General features: G+C 39.1%; 1 protein-coding gene across 3 annotated transcripts in view; it reads left to right on the top strand.

Moving 5' to 3' along the window:
* Positions 1-25634, top strand: part of fam13b (family with sequence similarity 13 member B) — a 45083-nt gene that overhangs the window by 6469 nt on the left and 12980 nt on the right. For all 3 annotated transcript variants that reach the window (XM_017690108.2, XM_017690109.2, XM_017690105.2), the window contains exons 2-8: positions 1200-1358; positions 1794-1974; positions 5777-5989; positions 7417-7594; positions 8567-8711; positions 12778-12893; positions 22278-22319. In XM_017690108.2, coding sequence (XP_017545597.1) covers positions 1824-1974; positions 5777-5989; positions 7417-7594; positions 8567-8711; positions 12778-12893; positions 22278-22319 — 845 coding nt within the window. In that variant the 5' untranslated portion in view covers positions 1200-1358; positions 1794-1823. The remainder of the gene's footprint in view (positions 1-1199; positions 1359-1793; positions 1975-5776; positions 5990-7416; positions 7595-8566; positions 8712-12777; positions 12894-22277; positions 22320-25634) is intronic.

The raw sequence follows: 25634 nt of genomic DNA, 5'->3' as shown, positions 1-25634 counted from the left end.
GTTAATCTGTGGGTTATCTCCAGGATTTTGGAGCTTGGATTGAAGTTGTCAAAGTTTGAACTAGTTTGTTTGCATAAACTGCATTGTAGAACAATGGAAAAATTATGTATAAAGGGGAAAATAGTTCTGGAAATAGTCTGTAAGAAGCAGTGCACCTCACTTCACTGGCAGTCTGTCTGCCTCCTGAACTTCTCCAACAATGGCCAACATTGTGAACTAAAAGGTCACTACATTCATTGTGTGGGATTAGTACCAGAGCTACTCTCTATTGCCTGAAAGCCAAGATGTTCACTCTTATGGGTCAGTTCACATATCTTTCTGGGAACATTTTGTCCCCGTTTTACATGGCTGATATCAGACTAGTAAAGAATTATAATGGAAAAAAGAGGATCTACTGAAACCTAACAGGGGCATGTAATTAGGCAGTTTATATGCATGTGGAGTGGGATTGTTTGACCACAAAAGAGCCTTAAATGAAAATGGAGGTAATCCAGTAAACATAATGGACTGATATTACTTGTAAAAGGGGGTTTGAGATGGATGTTCTAGACCAGATAAGATAAATAAGATTTTTTTTTTCAGCTTGTTCCACTGATTTTTTTTTTTTTTTTTTTTTTTTTGGATCATTTTAAAATAATATAAAAAGGGCATTAAATAAAATATATATTTATTTATTTATTTATTTGACTATTTCATTTAGTAGCTTTCTGCAGAGTAGCTTTTAATCTCTAAGATGTCTGGTCTGGTCTGGTCAGGTCAGGTCACCGCCACTGTAAACAATTCTGACTCAGTAAGTTTCTCTCGAGTTGTGCATTTCACATCAAATCACTCTGAATGGCCATTTACAATTTTGCATAATATTTGAAAAATATTTGCGTTGCAGCTGTAACTTTGTTTTACTCAGAAGAAAAACTGGAAGCTAAATGACAGGTAGTTTAATGTGCTCGTAGGACAGCCAGCCTATCAGATTAAATGTTAAATGCAGAGGAGTGGAATTATTGTATAGATAGCATGCATGTAATGCCACATGGACTTGTTACAATGCTGCGATTTCATCTGAGCTAATTCATATACACAGATGTTTTTTGGAATTTACAGGATTGGATTAGTGGATTGCAAAGGTAACACAGTTGATAATGGTTTAGTGAGTCATTGTCTTACAACACATTTAAAGAATCTGTTTTCTTACCTCTCTACAGCTTAACCACTGACGTCCTGAACAGGATTTGCGGTCTGTCAATGAGGAACTACAGGCTCATCTTTTGCCATAACCTAAAGCAGCCATAGATCTTTCAATTCACTGCTAGTGAGTGGAGCAGGAGATACGTTGAACTTCTGGGCGTTTGAAGTAAAACAAGGTCAGTAATATTCAGTTTCACATATTTATAAAAGATAAAGGCTCTTTTTATTAATTTACATTGATAGTCAAGGTCATCTGATAGATGTCATCAAGCAGACATCCTGACATCCTAATGGAGCAGGATTCGTTTCACATGCCCTCTTATGTGCATGTTGCTAAGTGCTATTACATCTTTACGCAGATTTATCTTTATATAATTTCTCATTTGATCCTGCTCTATAGCAGCTCTCACTTATGTAACCCCTCTATGTCCTGGACTCTGGGCAAGATAAGAACTCCGGCTCCAAGGATGGGAGTGGCCCCACTCCAGTTCTAGCTTGTTTGATTCTTTTCTTTGTGTTTGTAGTGTTTGCCTGTGCCCTGCCTGCCGTGGTGAATACATGTTGGTGGACTTGTCGGTCTGACTCTGCTCTTTGTGTTTTCGGCCATGCAGAGCGACTGAAGCAGCCTGGCTGTGGAAGCGATGAGGAAGAGCCTCTCTCCTTCTCTCAGTGACTCCCTCAACACAGCCAGGGTGTTCGGCATCCCCCTGGAGGAGGTGCAGCAGAGCGGCCAGCCAGGGCACGAGGTCCCCCTACTGGTCAGGACCATTGTAGAGTACATTGAGGAGCACGGTGAGTGCTTATGTGCCTTCTGATACTCAGCCACTATAATTTTCTTAAAGCTGTAACTTTTTTTTAAACATGCCTTGTATCAATTTTATTGTTTAAAATGCGGAACATTGACTCATGTTCAGCAGTGCTGGTCCTGGACAGATGCTTTACAGTGGATTCTGTTTGGTTTGTTTAGTTTATGAAGAAATTTACTTTTCTTAATTTTCACCTATGCTGATTTGAGTTGATTGATGGACTTGTATATTTCATATTATTTATATTTCATATTCAATATTTCAAATAATTATTTTATGGTTAATTGTTTGCTAATTGAACCTTTACTGATTAGTTATCTTTATGTAAGATGTAAAGGTTCCATGAGAATGCTTTGTACTTTTGATAAAACCACAAATGTTGTTTGCTGTGACTATCAGATAAGTGAGAGTTCGCACAATGTCCGTTCTTTTGCAATGTTACACCAGTCTTAGATCCTTCTTATCATGAAAGCATGACTTGGCTAAGAACGGACCAGATTTATCATACGGTGCAATAGTGCCCGATGTACTTTACTTTTGCAGTTCACAAAGATTCTGGCAACATGTAAATGATACTTTATATGACGGCATGCTAGTGGGGCTTACTCTCCAGGATTGACCCTATGATTAATCTGGGTTTTTGGCATTCTGCCTCAGATTAAAAAATCATAATAGAGGCATTTGAGTGGCTTTGTTCTCTTGAAAGATGATCTTTAATCCCTTCTAGAATGTGGTTGATGTGGCTTTAAATTAATGGATGTTGGCATAACTGAGAACTAGAGGGCATTGACACCGGTGTAGTTAAGGCTGATTTACACTTTTACCGAGATTAATTTCATTTTATCTGTGTCACGGTGCAGAAAAGGGGTTCATAGTTAAGTGTAGCTCCCAGAGGCTTGCAGAGACGCAGCGTGCACACCAAAATCTCAATTATTAGTTGTTCAAGTCCACAGTGCTGTACATCAAGCAGCCGACTGGCTATCCAATAGCACTAGGGGCAGGGCAAGACCCAAAGATTGCTTGGCCCAAACCGGGCAGAATTGAGCAGTTCTAGGATTGACTGATCGATTCTTCACAATTTTACAAAAACAAATTTACATTTTTTAACAAATGTAAATTTTTTCTCTTTGTTAATTGTACATTGTAGTTTAGGCACATTCACATTATATGCGAGTATACTGACAGACTAAGCTGGGCTCGATATTAAGCTTTTTCGATAACTTGTGCTGTGTACAAGTAAATCCCATTTTACTTGTCCAGTTAAACAGCTGGAGCGCTAATGTTCAGTAAAAGTCATTGAACTATGGATTCAGTGTTAACTAGTTTGTGTTCTTGTTTCTTAAGACTATTTAAAAGTGATGTTACCAGACAGAGCATGTGTACTGCACATCCTATAGAAAAGCTGTGTGGTTTGCTGGCTACTTTGGCAGTTAACGTAGTTAATTACTTCTCAGCCAAATAGTTGCTCACAGCAGGTAACACAAAACATTCCTTGCTTTTTGTTATAGCTCAGAGATTTAAATTCATCCCTCCGAGTGGGACTAAATTTTAGATCCCTCATAAACGCGTACATGTCAGCATTAGCCCTTGGATTGACTAGATTCTGAGCTTCATATTTCACTTTACTAGTTTGTAGAGGTTTCAAAGACATTATGACTGTTGAGCTTAACTCCTGCTGCTGAAACAAAGCCCTCAGATTTGGTGAAGTTATAAATTTACCACTACACACGTGTCTTGGTAGGATACTCTGCCAGGAAATTTATTTTTGTTTATGAAATAGTTTGCTAGCGTCTTTGTTATTTTTACCTTGTCCAATTTACATATCCAGTAATATATTCTGCATCCACTTGTCCAGTAAAAACTTTCACCTGTCTCTGACAAGTAGACACCAGATACAGAAGTATAAGTCACCCTTTACAGGTTCACCTCTGTGCTTTTAAACTAGTGGCATCTCCCCTCAGATGTTTAGCCTATGGTGTAGGAGAAGTACCATCGGATATAACAGGTGCTGTAGGTTCCTGTAACGGAGAAGTCTGATTATTTGTGTGAACTTCATGCATGAGAAGTTATTCGGACACCCAGGCGAGTGAGTGGTTATCTCTGTGTGGCATCTGGAATATGAGGAAGCAACTACTGCACAGGCAAAATGTTTTCTGCAAGCTGATTATATTTCTGTTGATATTATAGAAAAAAAAACTACAGTTCAGACTCAACAGGAATCCAGCAGTGAAAACTAGCCCATTTGAATAAAACTTCACGAATATAAATGTACATTTTTTTCAACAGTTGCATCCAAGATATAGTAAGCACTTATGACAGCCAAGTGTGCATGCCAAAGGCTGTCTTTGAAAATGTTGGCTGCTTTATTGTTAGTATAAGGACAGATGGAACAAGATTAGCACATTATATGTGCCTTCAGATTATTAGGCGTAGCATATGCTTGGTAGTTTAAGTCCTCCAATGTGAACATCAACGCTGTATTTCCCGTAGTGCACTTGAGTGTGAGCTAACTGTGGTCTTTACTCACTAAAACATAATGATTCAGAAAATTGTTTTCCTTACCACTTTTTTGAGAGCCTGTTTGTCAAAATGTCATGAAAACGTTGGTGTTTATTTGTTTAGTAAGTACTGTTAGTACACAGAGCTGCAAAATGTGAAACAATATTGCAGTTAGGCTGAATTACTGCTTCTTAAATTCCACATACAGTTTTGAAAATTATGCAACTTGAGCTACGTTTCTGATTCTAATCTGACACGTAACTGCATCACATTTTGCTTGTCCAATTAAATAAGCAGCTGGAGTCCTAGTGTTCAATAAAAGTCATAAAATTAAATATTCTATGCTAAGTAGCTTATTGCTGTTGTCGGAAGAAAACCTTGTGTCTGCAAAATGATAACTTTACAGGAAAAAGAAAAAACCTACTTTACTTTTAATGGAAGTCAATGGAACCAGACTTTTTTCCAAGTTATTTTGGGCCATTTCTTTTGGTCCATTCATCATGAACTTTCCACACAACAGTAATTTTCAAATTATGTGAAAAACTGAAAAATGACAAAAATGGAGATACAGTGTTTTCCTCCAAAAGCAGCGATATGTTGACATTAACTAAGTATTGCTTTTTAACACTATTTAAAGTTAGTCTTAGCAAATAAGCACTGCTATTGCACATCCTACAGCAAAGCTGTGTGGTTTGTTGGATACTTTGGCAGCTAACGTGGTTACTTACTTCTCAGCCAAATCGTTTCTCATGGCAGGTAACACAAAGTCCCTCCAAGTGGGACTAAATTTCAGATCCCTTTTAAACTCCTACATGTCAGGAGTAGCTGTTGACTCATTCCTGAGCTTCATCTGGCACTTTACTGGTTTGTAGAGGTTTCAAAAACATTATGACTGATTATCTTAACATCTGCTGCTGAAGCGAAGCCCTCAGATTTAGTAAGGTATAAACTAACCACTGCGCAAGTCCCTTTCTGGTGTACTCTGCCTTTCAAGTTTGACAGTCATGATTACACTAATGCAGAGAAGCTTTGAATAAGCTTTGTCCAAACTTTGTTTTCCACTGGCAGAAATCATATATCAGAAAAGTACTCAAGATGAAGATTAAATGCTAATACCAACTTTTTTAATGTCTGCGTCTTGCTCAGAACTTTGCATAGTGTGCCATGTAAACGAATGTGATACCTGTAGAAATACTCCATAGCTTCTTGGCAGCGTAGACCATGGGCTAGTTTTGTTTGTGGTATGGGATTGTGACGTGTGTATACGTGTGTGTCTGTGTGTGCTGTAGGGGGACTGGACCTGGAAGGTCTGTTCCTGGTGAACGGAAACGCGGAGCGCGTGGAGTGGCTGCGGCAGCGTTATGACAGTGGTGAGAAGGTGAATTTGGAGAAGGAGGCAGACCTGGCCTCAGCCGTCAGCCTGCTGCGTCTCTTCCTACAAGAACTCCCAGAGCCTGTAATACCCACAGGCCTGCAGACGCGCATATTGCATCTTTACCAAGGTGAAGCTTCCTTCTCACACAGTAATTTTTCTATATTCTTATTTTCTATTATTCTTATTTTTCTCTCACAGCCTCATCCCCCATAATTTATATTAAAGTGAAACATTCATGAAGCTTTAGTTGCTTGAAACTTTCATGAAGCTAAATTGCACTTGAGTTGCATAAAGTAGAGCATCCTGCAATACATTGGAAACCCAGCAGCAACAGTTGCACTCATCTTGTGGAACAAGTTTCTTGAAACAGCTAATTAAACACTGATAACACATCACATGATCATATTGAATATATTGAATTTTAAACAGTTAATTCTGCTGGATAAATGGGAAAGAAAGTAAAACAAAGTATATTAGATGGTTGAAAAGGACATCCTCCTAATTTTGTCAGTTACTTGAGTTATGAGCCCAACAAACAAATAAACATTGATTTCTTACAAAGCATTTTTGTAACCAGCTGGCTTAACTTGCCAGCTATAATAGTAACAACTGCTTAAACCATTGTTTGTGCCAGCATTTTCTTTCCTACCCCTTTTTGTAATGAACTACATTGCTAGAATATACATTTTCTTCTCTTTTGACAACACACAATTTCACATGGAGTGCAGATTCCTTTGGGATCCAAAGGGTGAAGATTACAGAAGGGGAGACAGATGTGGTCCTGTATGAACTTGCAGTGCTTTTAAGATGAGCTAATCAAGAACCACAGATACATAGATCATATAAAGAAACAAAGTTTACAAAATTGTTTATTAAAAATACTCCAAAAATTCAAATAACATGTTACAGTTGAGTTTATATAGTCCGAACAATACAAGGCATCAAAACATGAGCTGCTTATTTGGTTAAGAATTGGAGTAATTGAACGTGTTGCATGCAACTTTGTTTTTACATTGTTTCTGTTGCTGTCATGTGGCATGGAATTTATGTTGCATAGTTTAAAGCCTGCCTCTTACTTATTTTTTGTTACTACTATATATGTTAGTATATTAAAAATAATAATTATAATATTAACTATCTTGGTTAACAGTTTTGTATTTGTAAAAGGAAGGAATTGAAATGTGGGCCCACGTGCAAGCCTTCAGGGTTTAACACCTACTAGGTTTACACCTACTCCTGAAGTTTTTTTAATCAGTTAAATTTTCCACCTGCTTTCTACATCATCCTTTGGTTTTCGCTTTAGATATGAATCATCATCTAAGATGGGCTACAGTGTTTAATACTCTCCATTCCATGTCTGTGGGTGATTATGTAGATTTGTTGCTGTTTCGCGTGCCGATCTTACATCATGCCACAGTTACACCCTTTCATATCCTTGCATCAGCAGTCTTGTTTAGCTCACACCCATTTGAAATCATCTCAAATCTCTCTGATGAATTTGTCTGTGTGCGTGTTTCGTCCTCACTCAGATACCTATGTTTTGTCCCTGTTCAGAATATAGCAGCGAAGAGGAGTTGGCTAGAAACATGAAATACTTCCTGCAGCAGCTGCCCCAGGTCAACTACAGCCTGCTCCGCTTCCTGTGCCGCTTCCTGTCCAACGTGGCCTCTCTTCAAGAGGAGAGCTGGAGCATTGGTGCCCTCGCTGCCGTCTTTGGCCCTGACATTTTTCAGTATGTCTGTAAACAAATCCTAAATGTTCTCAGTGCTTTACCAATTTATGGTCATTCTCTCTGATGCTAAGTTTGCACCAGAAAACATTGAGATGCTTTATGTTTGCTTTAGGATAGGATAGGATAGGATAGGATAGACTTTTATTATCCCACTGGGGGAAATTTACATTGTTACAGCAGAATACACAGTAAGCAGATAAAGAGCAGTAAGTAGACAAAGATGTGCATCATGCAAAATACTAAATATAAGATATACTATAGAAATAAATAAATAAACAAGGTGCCTGTTAATAGAAAAATATAAAAAATAAAAATAGAATTAAGAAACTATACAAATTTACAGTTTACACATATATATTGTATAGATATTGCACATTTCTGAGCAGGTAATGACTGGATATTGCACAGACATTGTAGATACTGCACAGTAATAATTACAGATATTTCACAGAACGTATGTATGCTTTACCATTATTTATCATCATTTAACATGATGATTTTTTTTCTCTTAGTAGGCTCAGGCTTCAGTGTACATGTTATACAAGGTATGGTTTTCTGTTGTGGAATGCTGTAGCACAGCTTTGTCTCTTAAGCAGGACCACTATAAAAAAATGATAATAATAATTTTTAAAAAAAGAAGAAGAAGAAAAGGCAAAGAGAACAAAGTGCCTCCTTGAGTTGCTGTAGGATATTCTGAAGCCTGACCATGTATGAGGACCAATATAAGACATGGACCATACATGAAAAGAACAGAAACAGAAACATATACCTTCCTTTTTGTCCACTTTAAAGATGTGGCTGGCACATTTTCTGGCATCACGATGTCCAAATTTATAGCCGTCACAATAGATGCAATCTATCAGCATTTCCCAAAACTATCATCAATCGGCTGCTCTTCAGTTCAGTTGCCTGAAATGATTCAATGAAAAACCTGTGGTGAGCTCTGATAACCTTTGTTCTTGTGCCCTACAGCTTGGATACGGATGTAGAGGACCTCAAGGAACAGGAGTCAGTGAGCCGTATCCTGGCTGAGCTGCTGGAGAACCAGGAGGACTTCTTTGACACTGAAGAGGATGATATTTCTACCACTAATGACTACAGTTCCATTAACGAACAGGTACACATGGTCACTGTCAACACAGTCACCTGAATTCACTACACCCTACTGATAACATTAGTATCAGTAGAGCATTCTTATCTGTAATCGCACTAGGACTGTGTGCAGGAGTCATGTGCTGTCGGTCACAATGACTTGATATTTTGTTGCTGATTTCATTCGAGATCCTTAACTTGAGTTTATAAAATTGGCTTTGGAACATTTTGTAATGGTTATTGTAACAGGTTGAGTTTTTGTTTGTGAAATTTTCTTAAAGAAACAGTAGTTTGGTGCACCCATTGTAGTGATTTCTTAAACTTGAAAAGCAGCTTACTGGTTGATATTTGCTTAAATGGTTTAGAAGTCTGTTGCGTTTGTCATGAGACCAGGCTGAAGCAGGATTAAACCCAGGCGGATGTGGAGCAGCAAGAGGAAAGAAAGGCAGCGTTAGGAGGTTATTATGTCTGTAGGCTTATGTAACGCTCCTCCCATGCCTTTGAGTGACATCCAAAGGCGTGTCTCTCTAATGTCTGTTTTGCAAAGCATTGCAGACTGCAGCTTGGACATTATCTAACACTTGTGGAATTAGACATGTTTGACTCACCTTCTGTTACCATGCCCGCTTCTTTGTGGCCATAGCACACAGCCCACATCTTGTGGAATGTGGGTCTTAAAATATGCAGGCCAGCCGCAGGCCTATAGACAGAGGAAATATTTAAGGAAAAGCCAGAAACACTCCTCATGCCATTTTTCTTATAGCAGTCCTGACATGGATATTAGGCTGGTCAGTAAAAAGGAATTGGAAAGAAATAAAAGAAAGAAAACGGTGGATAACCACAGACTTACATAATGTACTGATTTAATGTTTAAACTGACATCTGTAATAATCTCTAAAGATGCTTTGTTTGCTTAAGAAACCATAATGTAATGAATATGGCCACCCTGGGCTATACTAGTAAACACAAGCCTGTGCCACTCTGAGAACCTGGCCTAGATTAACAGTAACTCAAGTCTGCAGTTTCATACTCTGAACAGTCAAAAGCCTGAATGGGATATGAACTTTGAGGATTCAACCTAATGCATGCCTCAAGGTTACAGATTTCACACAGGCCTTCTTTACATCTTTGTGTAGTGCGTACTGCAGTAAAGTCAGAGAGAGAGGGATCATGTTGGCACAGATCAACCCATGTGGGCACAGATCAACCCATCTGGGTCCAGGCCAGAGACGTGAGCTTGCATCAGCTTTCAAATGATCTGCTGTAAATAATATGGGTATAAATCAGGAGGTCCTGTCTCTTCCTGTTTGGGGACTTTCCCAGCCTGTCTATCCTCACTTGGACTCAGTTTTGACCCTTCTCACCTCCCTAACTGCCAGCTTTATGTTAAAATGAACAGGTTCCACATATATTTGTGAATTTCTACTGAATTTAATCAGTGTGGTATAAACAGTCAATTCATGTCAAGTGGAGTTTTTTACAGAAATGACTTTGTTTTCTTTACAGTGGTGAAGACTGGAACCAGGGGTCACAGATGTAGCCATTTTATGTACTATACAAAATGACCAGTGAACTTGCATGTTCCTCACTATGTTTACAGTAGTAAAAGAGTGAAGGGGGGAAAAAAACATATTTGGGTATTGTTTTGTCTTACAACACGCCTGACAGGTATTTCCTTGCAATGAATTTATTTTAAAAAGGGGGATACACCCTGATACAATATGGCCGTTCTGGACTGATATTCAGTATTCTTGCTGGGGCATTTGAGAGCATCTCTATATAAGCTTTATTGCAAGTACTGTCTAAACGGTGCTTTGGTTGATCAAATGTGAGATTGTAACCACAACATGCATTAGTATATGCTGCGCCATTTGAAAATATCAGTTTGGCACACTTACACCGTGTGTGTAACTCCATGAAAATAAGGTGATGGTGCGCAGAGTACAGGCAGAATTGACTTCAGTGTTTAAATACGTGTCTTACCAGTGAGGACCCAGTCTTGTTATAACGGAACAGTTCACTTTTTTTTTTTTTTTTTTTTTTTTAATTCATGACCTAGCATGTCCAGTGGAGCGTCACTGCTAGACATGTTTTAGACCTGTGCGGCAGAAGATGGTTGTGAATGGAGTTTGTTGTGTAAATAAGCCAGGGCAGGTGATTGCCTCTATTACTGCTTTGGTCGATGCTCCAAACCATGTATTTGTTGGTTTAGAGGTATATGGCTAATTGTAAATTCGGACATCCTTCTATTGGAAAGCGCCTTTCAAGTTCTACAAGCTCTTGCCATCGTGATGGCACCATGTCTCAGCTGTCTTCTTTAAGGCAATAATCTTATGTTCAGACATGACGGATGCAGCATGCCCTTCTAAGGAATGGTGCACACATTGCTGAGTACTGCCCTGGCTCCAGTCTCCCCAGCAACTCCTTGCAGGTTCTTTTCCAAACTCGAGCAACTACAGAAGGCCATGCCCTTTTGTTCCTCACATTCTTAGCACTTCCCACTTGTTTGTTTGCCATTGCTAAACTCACATGTACACAGAGTGTTCTTTCTTTATTAAAAAAATTGGGAAGTGGGTGACCCACCAGTGCCACAGGAACTTTCCACACATGTGTGCAGACAGCAGAGCCCTCTCTTCTATTCCTCAGAGAGAAAGCGTACTGCGGCCTCTGTTTGTGTGGGTTGATTCCTGTTTGCTTGACAGCATTTTCCACATGCGCTGTTAAGAGCCCTTAATTAATCACTGCAACTGCTAATTAGAGAACCAAGCTCAAGGTTTTTTTTTCTTTTAATGCAGATGTTGCATAATCAAAATTTTTACCAAACACTAACAATGCCTACAAAGGTGCAGTCTCTGCATTCTGAAGCTACTTGCGTGAACCTACTTATAGCGACCTCTGTTGAAGGTTTAGTAAAGATTAAACCAGATGTAAACCTTAGAGGTCATTCTTTGCTGTCTGCTGTATTTTCCCTGTACATGCTGCGTAGAGAGAACTGCCCAGTGATTTAGGACTGTGTATTAGGATTTATTTCTTACTGGCATCCAGATGTGTTATGGGGTAATCATGGATAATCACATTTGAATAATCATATTGACCTAATTACATTAATGCAGCAGCTTGATAACATTGCAGTACGGGCAAATGCAAAACAGTCCACCTAAATTCATAAGGAAGAAAAGGGAGGCTCAGGGACACTCTGGGAATCTGCAAGGCTTCCAGCATTTTGTAACATAGTATTCAGGACTAGGGTGAGTGGGAAATGGCTATAAGCCTATAGAACCTTGTGAAGAACCGAGGTTATCCTCTCCCCTCTTCAGCAGTTCACCCATTACACTCGCCACATATGACTCATATCTGCATACAAGATGAGCAGCAACCCCGCTTGGCCAATCAAAAGCTGCCAGAGTGGTCACCATGGCAACGGGCTAGTGACACCGCAGCAGATGTAGAGGACGATGGAGAATGCAGTCATCCAGGCTGTGGGGCTTTAGGTTACACACACAAAAAAGCTTTATACTCACCTTTTTCTTTCAGTGTCGTACAAGAGCTGACCTTTGGTGTATTTATCACCAGTCTTGTGTATTTTTAGACATTATTGCAGGTGTTATATAACCCACACCAGCTTATGCGGTCATGATTCATCTAAAAATCCATGGTTTGTGATAGAAATAGGCTTTATTGCAGAAAAGAAAATGACAAAATCAGTAATAAATTTGACTGAAGTTGTAATAATTTTATATTGTCTAGATTTAGCAGATATTGCATATTGATTTAACCTTCATCATGTAGAAATAGCATTGTGTTGGAATAGCATAGTGTTATCGTGTCAGATACTTTATCATCTGAATGAAATAGTAATTCATATCAGAAAGTTATGACGAAAATGACAGTGTAGCACATCAGCATGATAAAGCACAGACATGCTCTCATTAGTCAGGGGGAATATGTAAAGTGCCAAGTCTTACATAATGTTTTGTGAAGACTTTCAGTTTTTATATTTGATGTCTGTAAACCCTGACCATGTGACTTGAAGTCACTCCACAGATGGTGGTAGCTAACTTGGTGCTAAAATGTCTCCCACTGTATCGTAGATCACTGAGCTGCTGGAAGATGAGAAGTTAGAAGCCTGTGAGGAGCTCCCGCAGGATGGCGAGGATGGCCCTTCTTCAATATCCACCAAACATCCCCATGTCACACCCTCTTCTAGGTAAGAGCACCAAATTAAAACCTTTCAGCTGGAGTTCGGTGATATATGATGTGTTATAATGAATGACATTTCAGTAAGTTTTTCTGTGCATATTGATGGTACGTGAAGAACATCAACCAACTACATGTTTCATAAAAGATGATGAGATGGCATAGATGTCTAGACTTGCCTGTTTTTAGGAGATCATAAGTTTGCCAAATAATGCCAAGAGGAAAAGGCCCTGTTTACACTTGACGTTACCATCTGATCAGAACTATGTATTGTTCTTCACAAGTGGCAGAGTTCCAATTTTTGCATTCGTACGCCTGTTTTTGACTTTGTAGATGCCCAAAACTAACATGTTTAAGGTAGTTTGTCTGCCTATTTGTCCATTCATTCGTTTGTTTAACTGTCCACACCAGAATTCTGTATATGTACATGCAGCAGTAAAGTGAATAAAAGCTTACCTTCTTTAAGGCGATGCAATCTCAAAGCTGGGTGACGTTTAGTGAGACAGTGGGGAAGTTTACAACACGACCTGCAGATGTAGAGGCCTTTTTATTAATTTCTTCCTGCTGTTGCTATTTATTTTAAGTTGAGCATGAGCAGCATAACAGGGGGGGGGGTCTTGGTTTGAGAGATGTCTTGATGAGAGATGCACTCCCAGATAGTTATCAGATCTGAAGGTTTTAAGGTTTTATCATATTTCTATCCTTTTTTTCTTTGAAGCTTTACTGGATATTTACTATAATACGAGTTTTGGTATCATACAGATGTTTTTTAGATTTTATACTGTGTTACAATCCCTCAGATTGTAACAGACAACATCCAGGTATGATTTACACAAGAACAAAATGAAGCCTGATTAATTGGATGTGATGATATGCAGTTCATAAAGCATTTTCAACCCTTTTTCCAAAAAAGTTGTGATGTTGTGCATAATGTAAATAAAAATAGAGTGCAATGATATGCAAATCATGTACACTCTATATTTAATTGAACATTGTGAAGAGTACATATCAAATGTTGACACTGAAACGTTGTGTTTTTTGAGAAATATATGGACATTTTGAATTTAAGGCCAGAAGCACATTCCAACTGTTTTTTTGTACTGTACTGTTTTTAATTAATTACAGGGTTTAAATGATTTGCACATCATTGTATTCAGTTTTTATTTATATTTTGCACAACATCATAACTTTTTTTGGAAATGAGGTTATAATTAAGTGATTTATTTAAAATGTATGGTATTTTAATTCATTTTTCAAAGTTCTGATTTTTGTTGGTACAAACTTATTAAACCTTAGATAAACAAAATATACATATTAATGTATTATAAAAAATGTAATTAGCTATATACAATACAATGATACAATGTTTTTGCCTTGTTCTCAAACCTTTTCCTCAACCCAATTTGATATATGCTCTCTCTATTAACCCCTGTGTAACCCAATATGGCCACGTAAATGTTTTATTTGTGGAATTCACTGACACAGATGTTGCCTTGAGAGACATCTCCTTCATATCTATGTCACATTCCTCCCCTGTTGATCTGGCCTCCTGTTGATCACTGTCTGAGCCTTTTCAGTGTTGGCTAATTAATCAGTTCAGTCAAATAATGTATATCTCTGTTTTATCATTTGTTATTATAATTATGTCTTAACATTGTGCTGCAGGGGTTTCGAGGGCATCTTTTTATCCTTTTTTTATCTGTAGAGGCAGCTTTGCTGCTTGGGTCATTGCTGTTTCTGGGCCAGCTTCTTTTCCCCTGTCAAAGCTCTTGTGAGCCCTGCTGGGCTAAAAGGATGTGATCTCGTTTGAAGAAGAAGTGGATTGAGCCTAGGGGTCTAGACCAGAACAAATCTATTGGCTGTCTGAGCCCTGATCTCCTTTACCTTTTGTTCCTCTGCAGCTGTTCCTGCTTTGATGCAAGGTGGTGTGGGCTTTTTGAGAGATGCCCCAGACTGCCTAAATGTCAGGCTGTCATGGTGTGGCACTGCTGTTAAATCATTCAAGGCGGGTATGTGACAGACCGGTTTGAATAGGAAAAATGCAAGTAATTCACATCTATAGCTTTTTTAATGCACGGCTGTTATTATAGACATGCTTCACATTTTGAACATGCTGTTTACGATGAACACCAGAGAAGGATTTATGAGTATCAGTGTCCTGTAACACTTTTCCAGGAAAGTCTGCTGGGTAATCACAAAAAACACACATGGCGGAAACAGGCTAAGGCTGGTTTATTTTTATTACTGCCTGGCACAGGAGTTAAACTGATGATGTATTAATTGCATTTTAGATTCTTGTGTGAAGCCTTGCATCCATGACTGTTTCTCTACATAGTACTTTCACTGAATTTCAGAGCAGTGTTCTTATTGTTGCTTATATTATTATTCCTATTATTATTATTATTATTATTATTATTATTATTATTATTATTATGCATAATTACAGAAATATGTGTTTATTTCATTTGCTTATTTGCTTTTTAATAACGTAATACTACAAGGTAATGAAAACAGAAACAATACTGATAAATACTTAATTGCTTACGTAGCAAGTTGAGTTATAATGCTGAACCAGGGATCCTGCCCAACCCCATTTGAAAAGCAGTGAGCAGTACAGGAAAGAAGACGAAACTGTGCCTTTTTAATCGTCTTTAAAATGAGAGCACATTTTTGTCATGTCAGTGATTTGGGGTGGAGTGATCAAGGTTTTTAAGCCACACAAAACCTCTTTATACCAAATCAGCCATGTCTGCTTCATTGCCTGGGGCAGCCTGATTAACTTCGATAGTGCTCTGGACAGCTAGCTAGCCAGCATGCTTTCATTTATTCTTAGACATAAATAAATCTAAGCACATGCCTGGCTAGCTATCAATCTGGAGCAGTAGGACACTTCGTTGGTCTGCACTGTCGCCTTAAATCAGAGTCTCGCACGTGTGCCTTCACAGTCGGAGTCTGTTGTGCAAAGCTGGCAAATTCATACGACTTAGTAACCAGCTAACTTATTAGGCTTGATAAACAAACAATTTCTTCCCCATGAAAATGCATAAATGAGCCCATAAGAGTTGGTTTTTGTAATGGCTTTTCAGATATTGAATATAATAATTTGTCATATATTGCTGAGAATTTGTTTCAGCCCTGAAAGAAATCTACAGAACTACAGTAGCTTCTGCACAGCTGCATCATAAGCACTTGGCTCAGTCGCTTACTTTTAGAGGTGATTAAGTGCATTAATCCCTAATCTGCATAAGCACTGGCCTGGGGAAAAGTAACCTTTAGACATTGTTTTGCTACAGAAAACAATGTGACATTTTGAGTTTATGTTGCTGCCCCCATATTGTTAATCTTGCAAAGTCTGTTTTAGCTTCATACACATTGTGAACGGTCTGTATTAGTCCTGCTCCATATTTGCACCAGACCCTTTGATTTTTGTGTTGAGGAGTCTGAGAAAAGTCAAGTGAGATTGCTCTTATGTAGGCATGGAGGGATTTGGGTGGCAGCTGCTGTAGAATTAAAGCCCAGACAGGCTCATGCAGCTAGTATTATGTACCTTAATCAGTGGTGGGGCACTGTGAAAGGACCCAGCCTAGCTCTTAATGAGGGATTTAAACCATAATGCCATTTCTGCTTTTAATATCTCTTTATTAGTATAGTGCCAGTGCAGATTAGCTGTTAGCTTTTACTTTTCAGTACCAAAGCTGGTCTTTATTGAAGAGTGTTTACCGATATTACCAGTATGTGAAGTATGAAAATTCTTGAGAGGTAGGCTACGTTTTTAATGACTCATGCTAACATTTTCAAATCCTTCTTAATGTTGTAACTGGCAGCGTTAATCTCAGTTGAAGCAGTCTTGAGTCAACAATATCTAGAAATTTCACTGTGGAACTCTGAAAGTCAGACTATTTAAGAAAGAATGGCTTATATTGTTCTTCCTTGCTTAAAGAAACTGGACCGATCCCATTTCAGTAGTGCAACATAATTAGGGGTGCACAAAGATATCAGAATCATATTAGTATTGACATAATTGCTAAGAAATTATCAATATTGAATGGGTGACTGTATTTGGCTGATATTTTAAGCCAAAATGCTGGGATAAAATATATGGATTTGTTTGTATTTGATTTATTTTACTGCTTTTGTAACCCTACAGTGGTACATATTATATTACTATGTATTGCTGTATATTTATGCATATATTTATCAATGTTTGTGTCCTGGGCAGATACTATGCATACGTAAAATATATATCTGACATCGCTTTCTGCCCAGAATTCCCATGTTAATTGATCCGCCAAAAATAATTGGTGCATGATGAAATTCTTCTGGACAACATCCTGTCTATTACATGTATTGCCATTTATATTTTTCCTTTTAAACATGCTTAAAATTCCTGTTTCACTGTTTCAGTTTTTATAGCAAATGTAATGAAACTCATCCCAAAAAAAGCTTTATAGGCATTGTGATGTATGGTGGTAAATATGTGAATTTGTCAAGTAGATTTTCCTTCAGAGGCCCCAAGAAACATGTAAGAATATGTCAAAATCTGATTTCCTCTGCCAGGAGCCAGTGTCTGAGTTGTGGTTAGAGCTTTACAATATCACACAAAAAATCTCAAAAATTTCCAATAAGTCTCCAAAATCACCCAAAAAGGGCTTATTGACCACAGAATCAAGCTAGTGAGAATCTCGGTATGCTGACATTAACCCTACTAAAAATCTGTCTGGCTGAGCATGAGCACTATGCAAAAATGGTGCTTCACATCTGTGACACTGTGTGCCATTAATTTATTTTACTGATATTGTTCCCTCCACACTGTTACACCACAGGTTACACCCTGGTAGTCATCTCATTTTGAAAAGTATACCCAGTGCTTTTAAGCTGTAACATGTTTATACTTCTCTTTGCCCTTTACCTAAAGACATCTAAGATGGCCTCTGAGACAGTAAATAAAATGCCTGCTGATGCAGTAAATAAAGTTTCAGTTTACATTGTTTTAAGGAAAGTGAGGCTGGGCAGTACAAGCTTGTTTTCGTCCAGATGCAGCAGCTCTCCTCCTTTGTACCCCATCAGATTCTGACAGGCCAACACGCTTCAAAGCTAATTTTAAGCCCCGCCATATATCCATTTCGACTGCTATGGAAAGTATTTTTCGTCCGTCCCCAAAATAAATGGAGGGATATAGACTGGTGTTCTTGAGACACTGTGTTGGCTGTACCCGCGCTGTTGAAATTTGTGAACAGCTGTTTTTCGAGGAGGTAATGGTACATGGGAGGTGGAGTTGTCACTGATTCACCCTTACTCCACCAACACAACTCATCTGGTTTACTTCTAAATTGTATAGCTGACTTGCGCAAACAGAGAGGATCTGCTATTATAGTTTATCACCTTTGTGCTGTTTCAGTTCTCTTTTAGTCCAGGCTAAATAAGTCTGACTTTTTATGAAGGGGCTTGTAAAGTGCATGCCGAATTAACTTCCCATTTTTCTCTGTGCCAATACAACATCAGTCTCTCAAAACAAATGACACCCAACCTCCAACCTGCTTGCCCATTCCCAGGCTTAAGTGTTTCTAACAGCTTGCAGTTTGGCCACCAGATCATGTGTTGGGTCATCAAAACATGTTCTCTGTTGACTCAACATTTGGACAACTGGCCTGTCCATATATGGAGTGGCTGATAATTAATGTCCACTCATCATTTGTCATGTCATGTACATGCAACCCTCACAATTTTCGTGTAACTTTAAACCCACGTGGCCGTCTATACCACAACATATGTTCCATGTGGCCTATATAACCTGACTTCTACAATCAGAGTGTTATTGGTGGCCCTTCAACAGTGTTATCTTCTCAAATTACATCCTTATCTCTTTTCCTTAAGGTAACAAAGATTTTACTCTTTTAGTATCATTTGCTTTATCTCAAGGAAGCTACTGTTGCTATGATAAGTGGGTCATGGCAAGTGCATTTCTCTGTTGTTTTTGGATACCGTAGTCCATTTTCAGGACTCTTGTGAGAGGAGATGAGGAACTGTGTGATCTTTCTGGAGTAGTGTGTGACCTGTTTAATGACAAATGAATCCAATGCCAAAGTAATGGGCTACCTCATCTGCATATGTGTTTGTGTCTGTCTGCATGTGCATGAAATACAGTTGTGTTTTTCTGCACGGGAAGAAGCAGTTTAGTGTCAGAACCATATGCATGCTCCAGTAAGGTGTTATGGTTGAGTGGTATCCAGGTACAAGGCACATGCTTTAGTGATGAGCAGGTTATATAAAAGAGGCAGCCTGACAGGTGCTGTGCTGTGTGAGCTCTGCAGTGTCTGAGGTTCTTTGTGAGTGGAGGAGGCAGTGAGAGGGCCCTCCCCAAGGGCGTGGCCATTGGCCTGGAAGGCTGCTTGCAGTGCTGCGTCACACAGCCCTGTATTTGAGTGAGGGTCCAGCTTGTTTACTGCAGCACTTTTCCAGCAGAAGTGCAGAGCCTTGCAAGCAGGCAGCCAGCACAGACGTGAATCTGCAGGATGAGCACCGGCAGCCTGTGTTTACTGTTTGACCTGCTCATACAGACTCTAGCTCCGCAGAGCGCCCAGTCCGGATAACCAGACGCCTGGCTGAAAAAGGCTACAAACACGGCTCAGACACGTAAAGCAAACCACCGAAAATGGCTTGTGAAGTCCTTCTGCACAGGTATTGTATCTGAGGAGCTCGTGGAGTGAGGAGCGAGGGGTTCTCCAGGGAGGAAGGCTTACATAATTGCGCTGAATTACTTGTGAGAGGCTATAGATATCAAAGTAGAGCTGCTCATTCAGAGCACTACTCTCTGGGGCATGTTGATTTATAGCTCCTCATATCTTTGGATCTCTAGGCCAGGGCTCATTGATATTTCTGTTCTGGTTCAGGGTTTCAGTTGAGATTTGTGTCAGATTATGTGAGGTTACACACTTAGTTTCTTAATTTAGCTTCTCAGCAAGCCAAAGCCAAATGTCTATACATGCATCATCCGAATAAAACTTTATTTGCCAGAAAAGCTTACTTATACAAGAAATTAATGGTAGCATGATATAATCTCAGAGAGATTATAGTTTGCGGTAAAAGGTTGCTCATTAACAGCTTTGTTTGTTCAGCTATTGAAAAGGAGACACTGGTAGGAATTGTAAAAGTGCTGAATCATTCCCAGCTTCTGGATCTGACTGCTTTATGCTTTATAACATAATTTGTTTGGAACTATATGTGTATGAGTAGATGTGCTGTTGATAAGATAAAGTGCTGAGTCAGAGGAACCCACCTCAGATAGGTTTTAAAGTCAGTTTGCTGAGTGGATTTGTCCTTGCCAGGAAGGTGTTTTTCCACAGAGAACAGGGCCATATGAATGAAAGCTGCTAAGTGATACTGGCCTCATGTTTATTTGGTCATGTTCTTTTGAAAGACAAAAACCTGATCCTAAGTAAGTACTCCTAATCTGAGACTTCCCACAGAAGTCTAGATCTTGCTGAGTAATCCATGGCCCAAAGGGAGCAACAATACAGGAACCCATTTCACTGTGTTCCAGCTCAATGAGAATCACCACTAGATACATTAAAACTGGGCTTTCTTTGTTGTATGCTAGAGCTTACCAAGAAATTGCCTGGCAAAGATTAACAATACGCCTCACCTCTTTCATTGATATTCATTTTCTTTGTTGGTGTCATTTCTGAAGAAGTGCTGAATCAAATTTCTTCATGCTTGCTATAAGGATAAATTAGTTTTGAACATTTCTTAAATCTATATATATATTGCATGTTATTAGTCACCTTTGCTGACATTAAAGTCTCTTCAGCAGTCTAAAGATAAACATGTCTGAGTCAGATGCTGTCTCTAACATGATGATGTTTATGCTGTCTCTATGTGATGTCAAACCATCCTGTGCCACCCACCTCTGGACTCCGAGTACCTTTGTGTGGGTTCTTTTAGTTTTTTCCCTTCATTGAAAATAGTCATGCAGTACAGTTTGGAAGCTCGAGGCAGAGCAGTTTTCTCTGATCTCTTGTTGGGAAAAAATTTCACATTTTTAATACCTAAGAACTGATTAGATTTTTTTTTTTTTTCCTGAAACACTTAGAAATCTCCTAAAATCTTGCCATACCTATAAAACATCAGTTTACATTAGTTGTTGTTATTCCTGTACTTAAACATAAAACATCATGGCAAAAACATATCCAATTCCACCCGCTAATTAGGACTCCCCCAATCACACAATAATGCCAAAGGAAGGTGAAGGCTAACACAGGCGTGCTCCAAGAGCTGTGAAGCGCCACTGTATTGTTTTGAACTGCTGCTCGCGCAATGTCATTGGGCAACTGAATGCGCTCGGAGGAAAGCGTCAACCACCAGATCTGTCATGCCAGCTAACAGAAGCCCATGCTGACTACCATTGCATTGAGTAATGGAGGGGACAGGGCTCTATTGGACTCCCGGCTACAGATGGCTGTAGCATCAACAGGGATCGAACTCGCAATCTCCTGATGATAGGGCCGAGGCTTAGATGGTTGCGCCACTCGGGAGCCCCATTTCTGCTGTTTATTTGAAGCAATTTACCAAATATTTATCCATTTGCAGTTGTCAAATTAGCAGTCTGTCTATGCGGCACTGCTTAATTAAAACTAACTAGTTCTGTTTTTGATTATATAAAATCATTCATATTATTGGCAGGTAGAATTTATAGATCCTATAAAAATGTTCCCAGCAAAATGTTCACATAGGTCAGACCCTAACAGCACAGCCCTCCCAAACACAGCAAAGCGCATAAATCACTTTTTTAACTAACCTGTAGTATACAGAGCAGTAATCTCTGTACACAAGTATTTATTAATGTGGAAATTGCTATGGTCCACTGTGTCATTTTAGAGCTGATATCGTGCTTGCAAAGGCCATGTTTTTCCCACTGAGACCCCTGAACCAGATCCAAGCGCTAAACAGCAATGGCAGGCGCTCAGCTGTCCATTTATGTAAGCAGCATTCTTCACATGCCAGACTGTGTTTATAGGATGGGGTGGATTGCTGAATCACCCGCAACCCCCAACACTTCCTGTCAGACACCCTGTTCCTGATATGTCCACTGTAATATTTGCATGCACATGAAACAGAGAAGGACAAAATATCCTGCACTCTGAACCGCCTGCCTCAGGTGCCATTAGTGTGTATAACAGACTTACATACAGAAGTACATGAGTGGAGTCTTTAAGGGGCACTGTCCTTCAAGAGTACCCACCTACACTCTCCACCCTGCCAGGGTGTTATATAATAAGGCTGGGTTAAGAGTTGGAGCTACATAAGGTCAAGGTTCTCTTTCACACGCACACACACAGATATGGAGACGCAATGTAGTGTGACATCCTAACATTCCCTTCCTTTTCTTCTTTTTCAGCTCACACATCTCCTCCATCAGCATTCTTCCAGGATCTGCAGAGTAAGTGCTCTTTTATCTTATTTCTTCTAGACTGCAGCTTTCCCAATCCTATCAATAGAAAAAGATTTTTTGACAAGTCATTATAGAAAGATTTACACAAGTTATTAGTTTATATTAAACCTAATATGACCCTAAAAGGATCCCACATAATTGGTTTCTTTTTGAGCACAATCTTCAAGCAACTAAGCTTAATTATGCACATCAGTAATGACCTTGAACTTAATCTTGGTCTTGAGAATGGGTCATTGGGAACAGCTTGTTCTAACAGAGTTTCAGTAGTTATAGAAAACACAACTTAAATTATGTGTAAATTTGAATCAGTTTCTATTCTGAGGTCAATATTTGATTACATTACCAATATTTTGTAAGTTTAAAGTGTTTTGATTCTACAGAGCTCTAATTATATATAAATACTAAAATAGTTTAAAAACAAAAGATTACAAAGTAGCATGTCTTTGAAAACTGAGCTGTAACGTTTATCTTAGAATTTCATTATGTTACACACACATAACAAATGTGGCATTAGTCCTGCCCAAAGACTGTGTTAGTATAGCGAGGTGTAGTTGCCTGTGCAGGAAATCAAACTGCAGACTGTCATGTGGAGGTCAACTGTGCTATATTAAGTGCTATAAATGATGTTTCTGAAATGCCTCATACAAGACCTTACATAGTATGTCTCCATTTTCTCACACACACATCTTGTAAACTGATTATCCTTCTGGGTCAAGAGGGGTGCTGGAGCCTATCCCAGCTGTCATTGCTCGAAAGGCGGGCTGTCTCTATTTTCAGTCCCCTAGAATTAAAAACATCGTCAGGTCTCAAAAGCACAATTAAAATAGGTGCACAGTTATTGGCCCTTTTTTTCCTGTGTTGCAACAATTTTCGGACACAATGGTGACACATTTGACAGCTCCAACATGGTGACACATTTGTTATAGAAATAATTATAGAAGTCAAAAGTCGTTATAGAAACCTTCATAATATAAAATTAAAATAATGTAATGCTAACATTGGGCAAACAGCACCTGATGCGGCTTGCATCTTTTCTGCCACTATTACTTGCAGCTATGCTTAATTATAGCCTTATTGAGTTATGATGTTGACCTTGACCAAATGCACAGAATTAAATCGTAAACATTCCTGAAATGGAAGACAAGATGAAGCTGAATAAATGAGATTATAGACCTTAACCCAGATAAGCTTGGGCTACAGGCAGGCGACGAGAAAGCGTCAGCACTCTAAAAACAAATAGGGTATGGTGAGGGAGGGGTTAGTAATGAGATAGGAATTGAAAATCATGCACTTTTAAATCACTTGTAATGGCTTATGTTTTAGGGTCTCAGAATAGTTTGACCTCATCTGAAATGTAATGCTGTTCAAGGTCACAGTAAAACAGCTTAGTCACAGAGCAAAAGGAGGGCTGCATAAATTGGAGTGTTGCTGTAGTATAAAGTATGACAGTTAGGTAATGGTTAACAATGAATAGTACAGTGGTTTTTTTAAGGAGTGGTTGCTACTGTATGTGTTACATGAGGTTTTAGTGGTTAGATATCTTTGGTGTCGGTCCATAGCAACAGAAAATAAAAATGTATGGCACAGTGCATGTGCTGATGGATTGTTTTCCAAAAGGGAGATTACAGTTATTGCACCATCACAGCAGGAAGTGCATTGCTATTTCAGCTGGGCTGTGCCACCAGTGAAAGCAGTACATTAGTCTCCTAGCTGGTGCATAGCTGCAGCACACAGTATAGCTTAAAGCAAAGCCCATGGATCTCACCCTTAGATGGGACAGTGCTGCACGAATGCACATGAGGCCTTGGGCTTTGTTGGCCTGGGTCCTGGTCTTTAGTGATTGCTACAGCAATACAGGCAGTAAACAAAACCTCTTCTGAGAGATAAGTAATGATTTGTGCTGTGGGCCTTTTGGCACACAAAGTGACGGCATGACCCAGTTGGACACGTGTGTGTGTTTGTGAGGCCAGCGGGCTGGTCTTGGGTTTGCATGTTCTGGACGAAGTGCAGGAGACCAGTACGACTCATGATCTTTCCACAGCCAGGTCCATGCCTCATTCTGCAGCTGTGCAAGCTTCTGCCCTAAATGGGCAGATCAAGCTCCGAATACTTGGCTGTGAACTTTGAGAAAGTGTAGCAAGCCCAAAATACCCTCATTGCCTGGTACAAGAGTGTGAGTTGCTTAAGGTAGCGGATTGTTGGTGACAGGGCATTCAGTTTTGCTGGCCCCAAGCTGTGGAACAGTCTCCACTCTGAATTGCGTGCTAGTTTGACCCTGGCTATGTTCAGAGCTGGTCATAAAACCCACCTTTGCCAGCTGGCTTTTGGCGAACCAGTACTGTTTTTTGTTTTTTTGTGTTTTTTTTTTGTGTAAATTATGTGTATTGCTTTTACATATCTACATGCTGTTTTTTATTTCTATTTCTTTATTTATTTATTTATATTATTCTTTTTATCTTTTTATTGTACAGTTTCCTTGGGTGTCTTGAAAGGCACTTATCAAAGAAAATTGTATTATTTTTATTATTATTATTATTGTCATTAAGAACTCAAGGCTGAGCTCACATGGCTGCTTCCTCACATTGAGAACTTGTCAAGGTTCACTGAATTTGACTGTGAAGTTTTAAAGGGGTTGCATGATGACAAACCTAGGAACTATATGTGAAAGTGTGGTCTGCGATGCCATATCATTTCTAATGTGGATATCAATGCTGAAACCTTGGCCCTGTTAACATCTCTTGAGATTTTGTGTCTGGGGGAAAGGGACCGCCCATAATGTCTCAGAGTTTTTGTTGTTAGACAAAAAATTTAGTTCCTATAAATGTAAGGTTTCAGTTTGCAAGGGTTGGTAAACAAACAGGAGAAGAGGCAAAAAATAAACTACAAAGCAGTTGCTATCGTTTCTGCCTAAGGCCGTCCTTAATCTGTGCTTGAAGACACATGGAGATGCTTCAGCATTCATATTACAAAGGTTAAGTGCCTTTGCCCACCTGTGAAGGAGAGATTGAATCACAATGTCTTCAAAACGCAGTGTACTCTGTTCATACTTGAACTTCAACAAGTATTATCCAGTCATGTAGGATTCATGTTAATACCGGGTACATACGGGACCCTTGAGTGTCAGTTCATACCAATACTGATCCCCTTTTTTTCTTTTCAAATTTATTTTAAACATTTTTAAATAGACTGTTTTCAACTGCTGAAACACTCCTTTACCTCACAGGATAAAACACAAATGATCTAAATTTCTTGCAGCATTTACTGTCTTAATGTAATGTTAGAAATCTTATTGTTTTTTCTTTT

Source organism: Pygocentrus nattereri, chromosome 8 (genome assembly GCF_015220715.1).
Source record: "Pygocentrus nattereri isolate fPygNat1 chromosome 8, fPygNat1.pri, whole genome shotgun sequence".
In the NCBI taxonomy this organism is placed as follows: domain Eukaryota; kingdom Metazoa; phylum Chordata; class Actinopteri; order Characiformes; family Serrasalmidae; genus Pygocentrus; species Pygocentrus nattereri.
The sequence above is the reverse complement of the archived record's forward strand: the minus strand, read 5'-3'. Positions and strand labels throughout refer to the sequence as shown.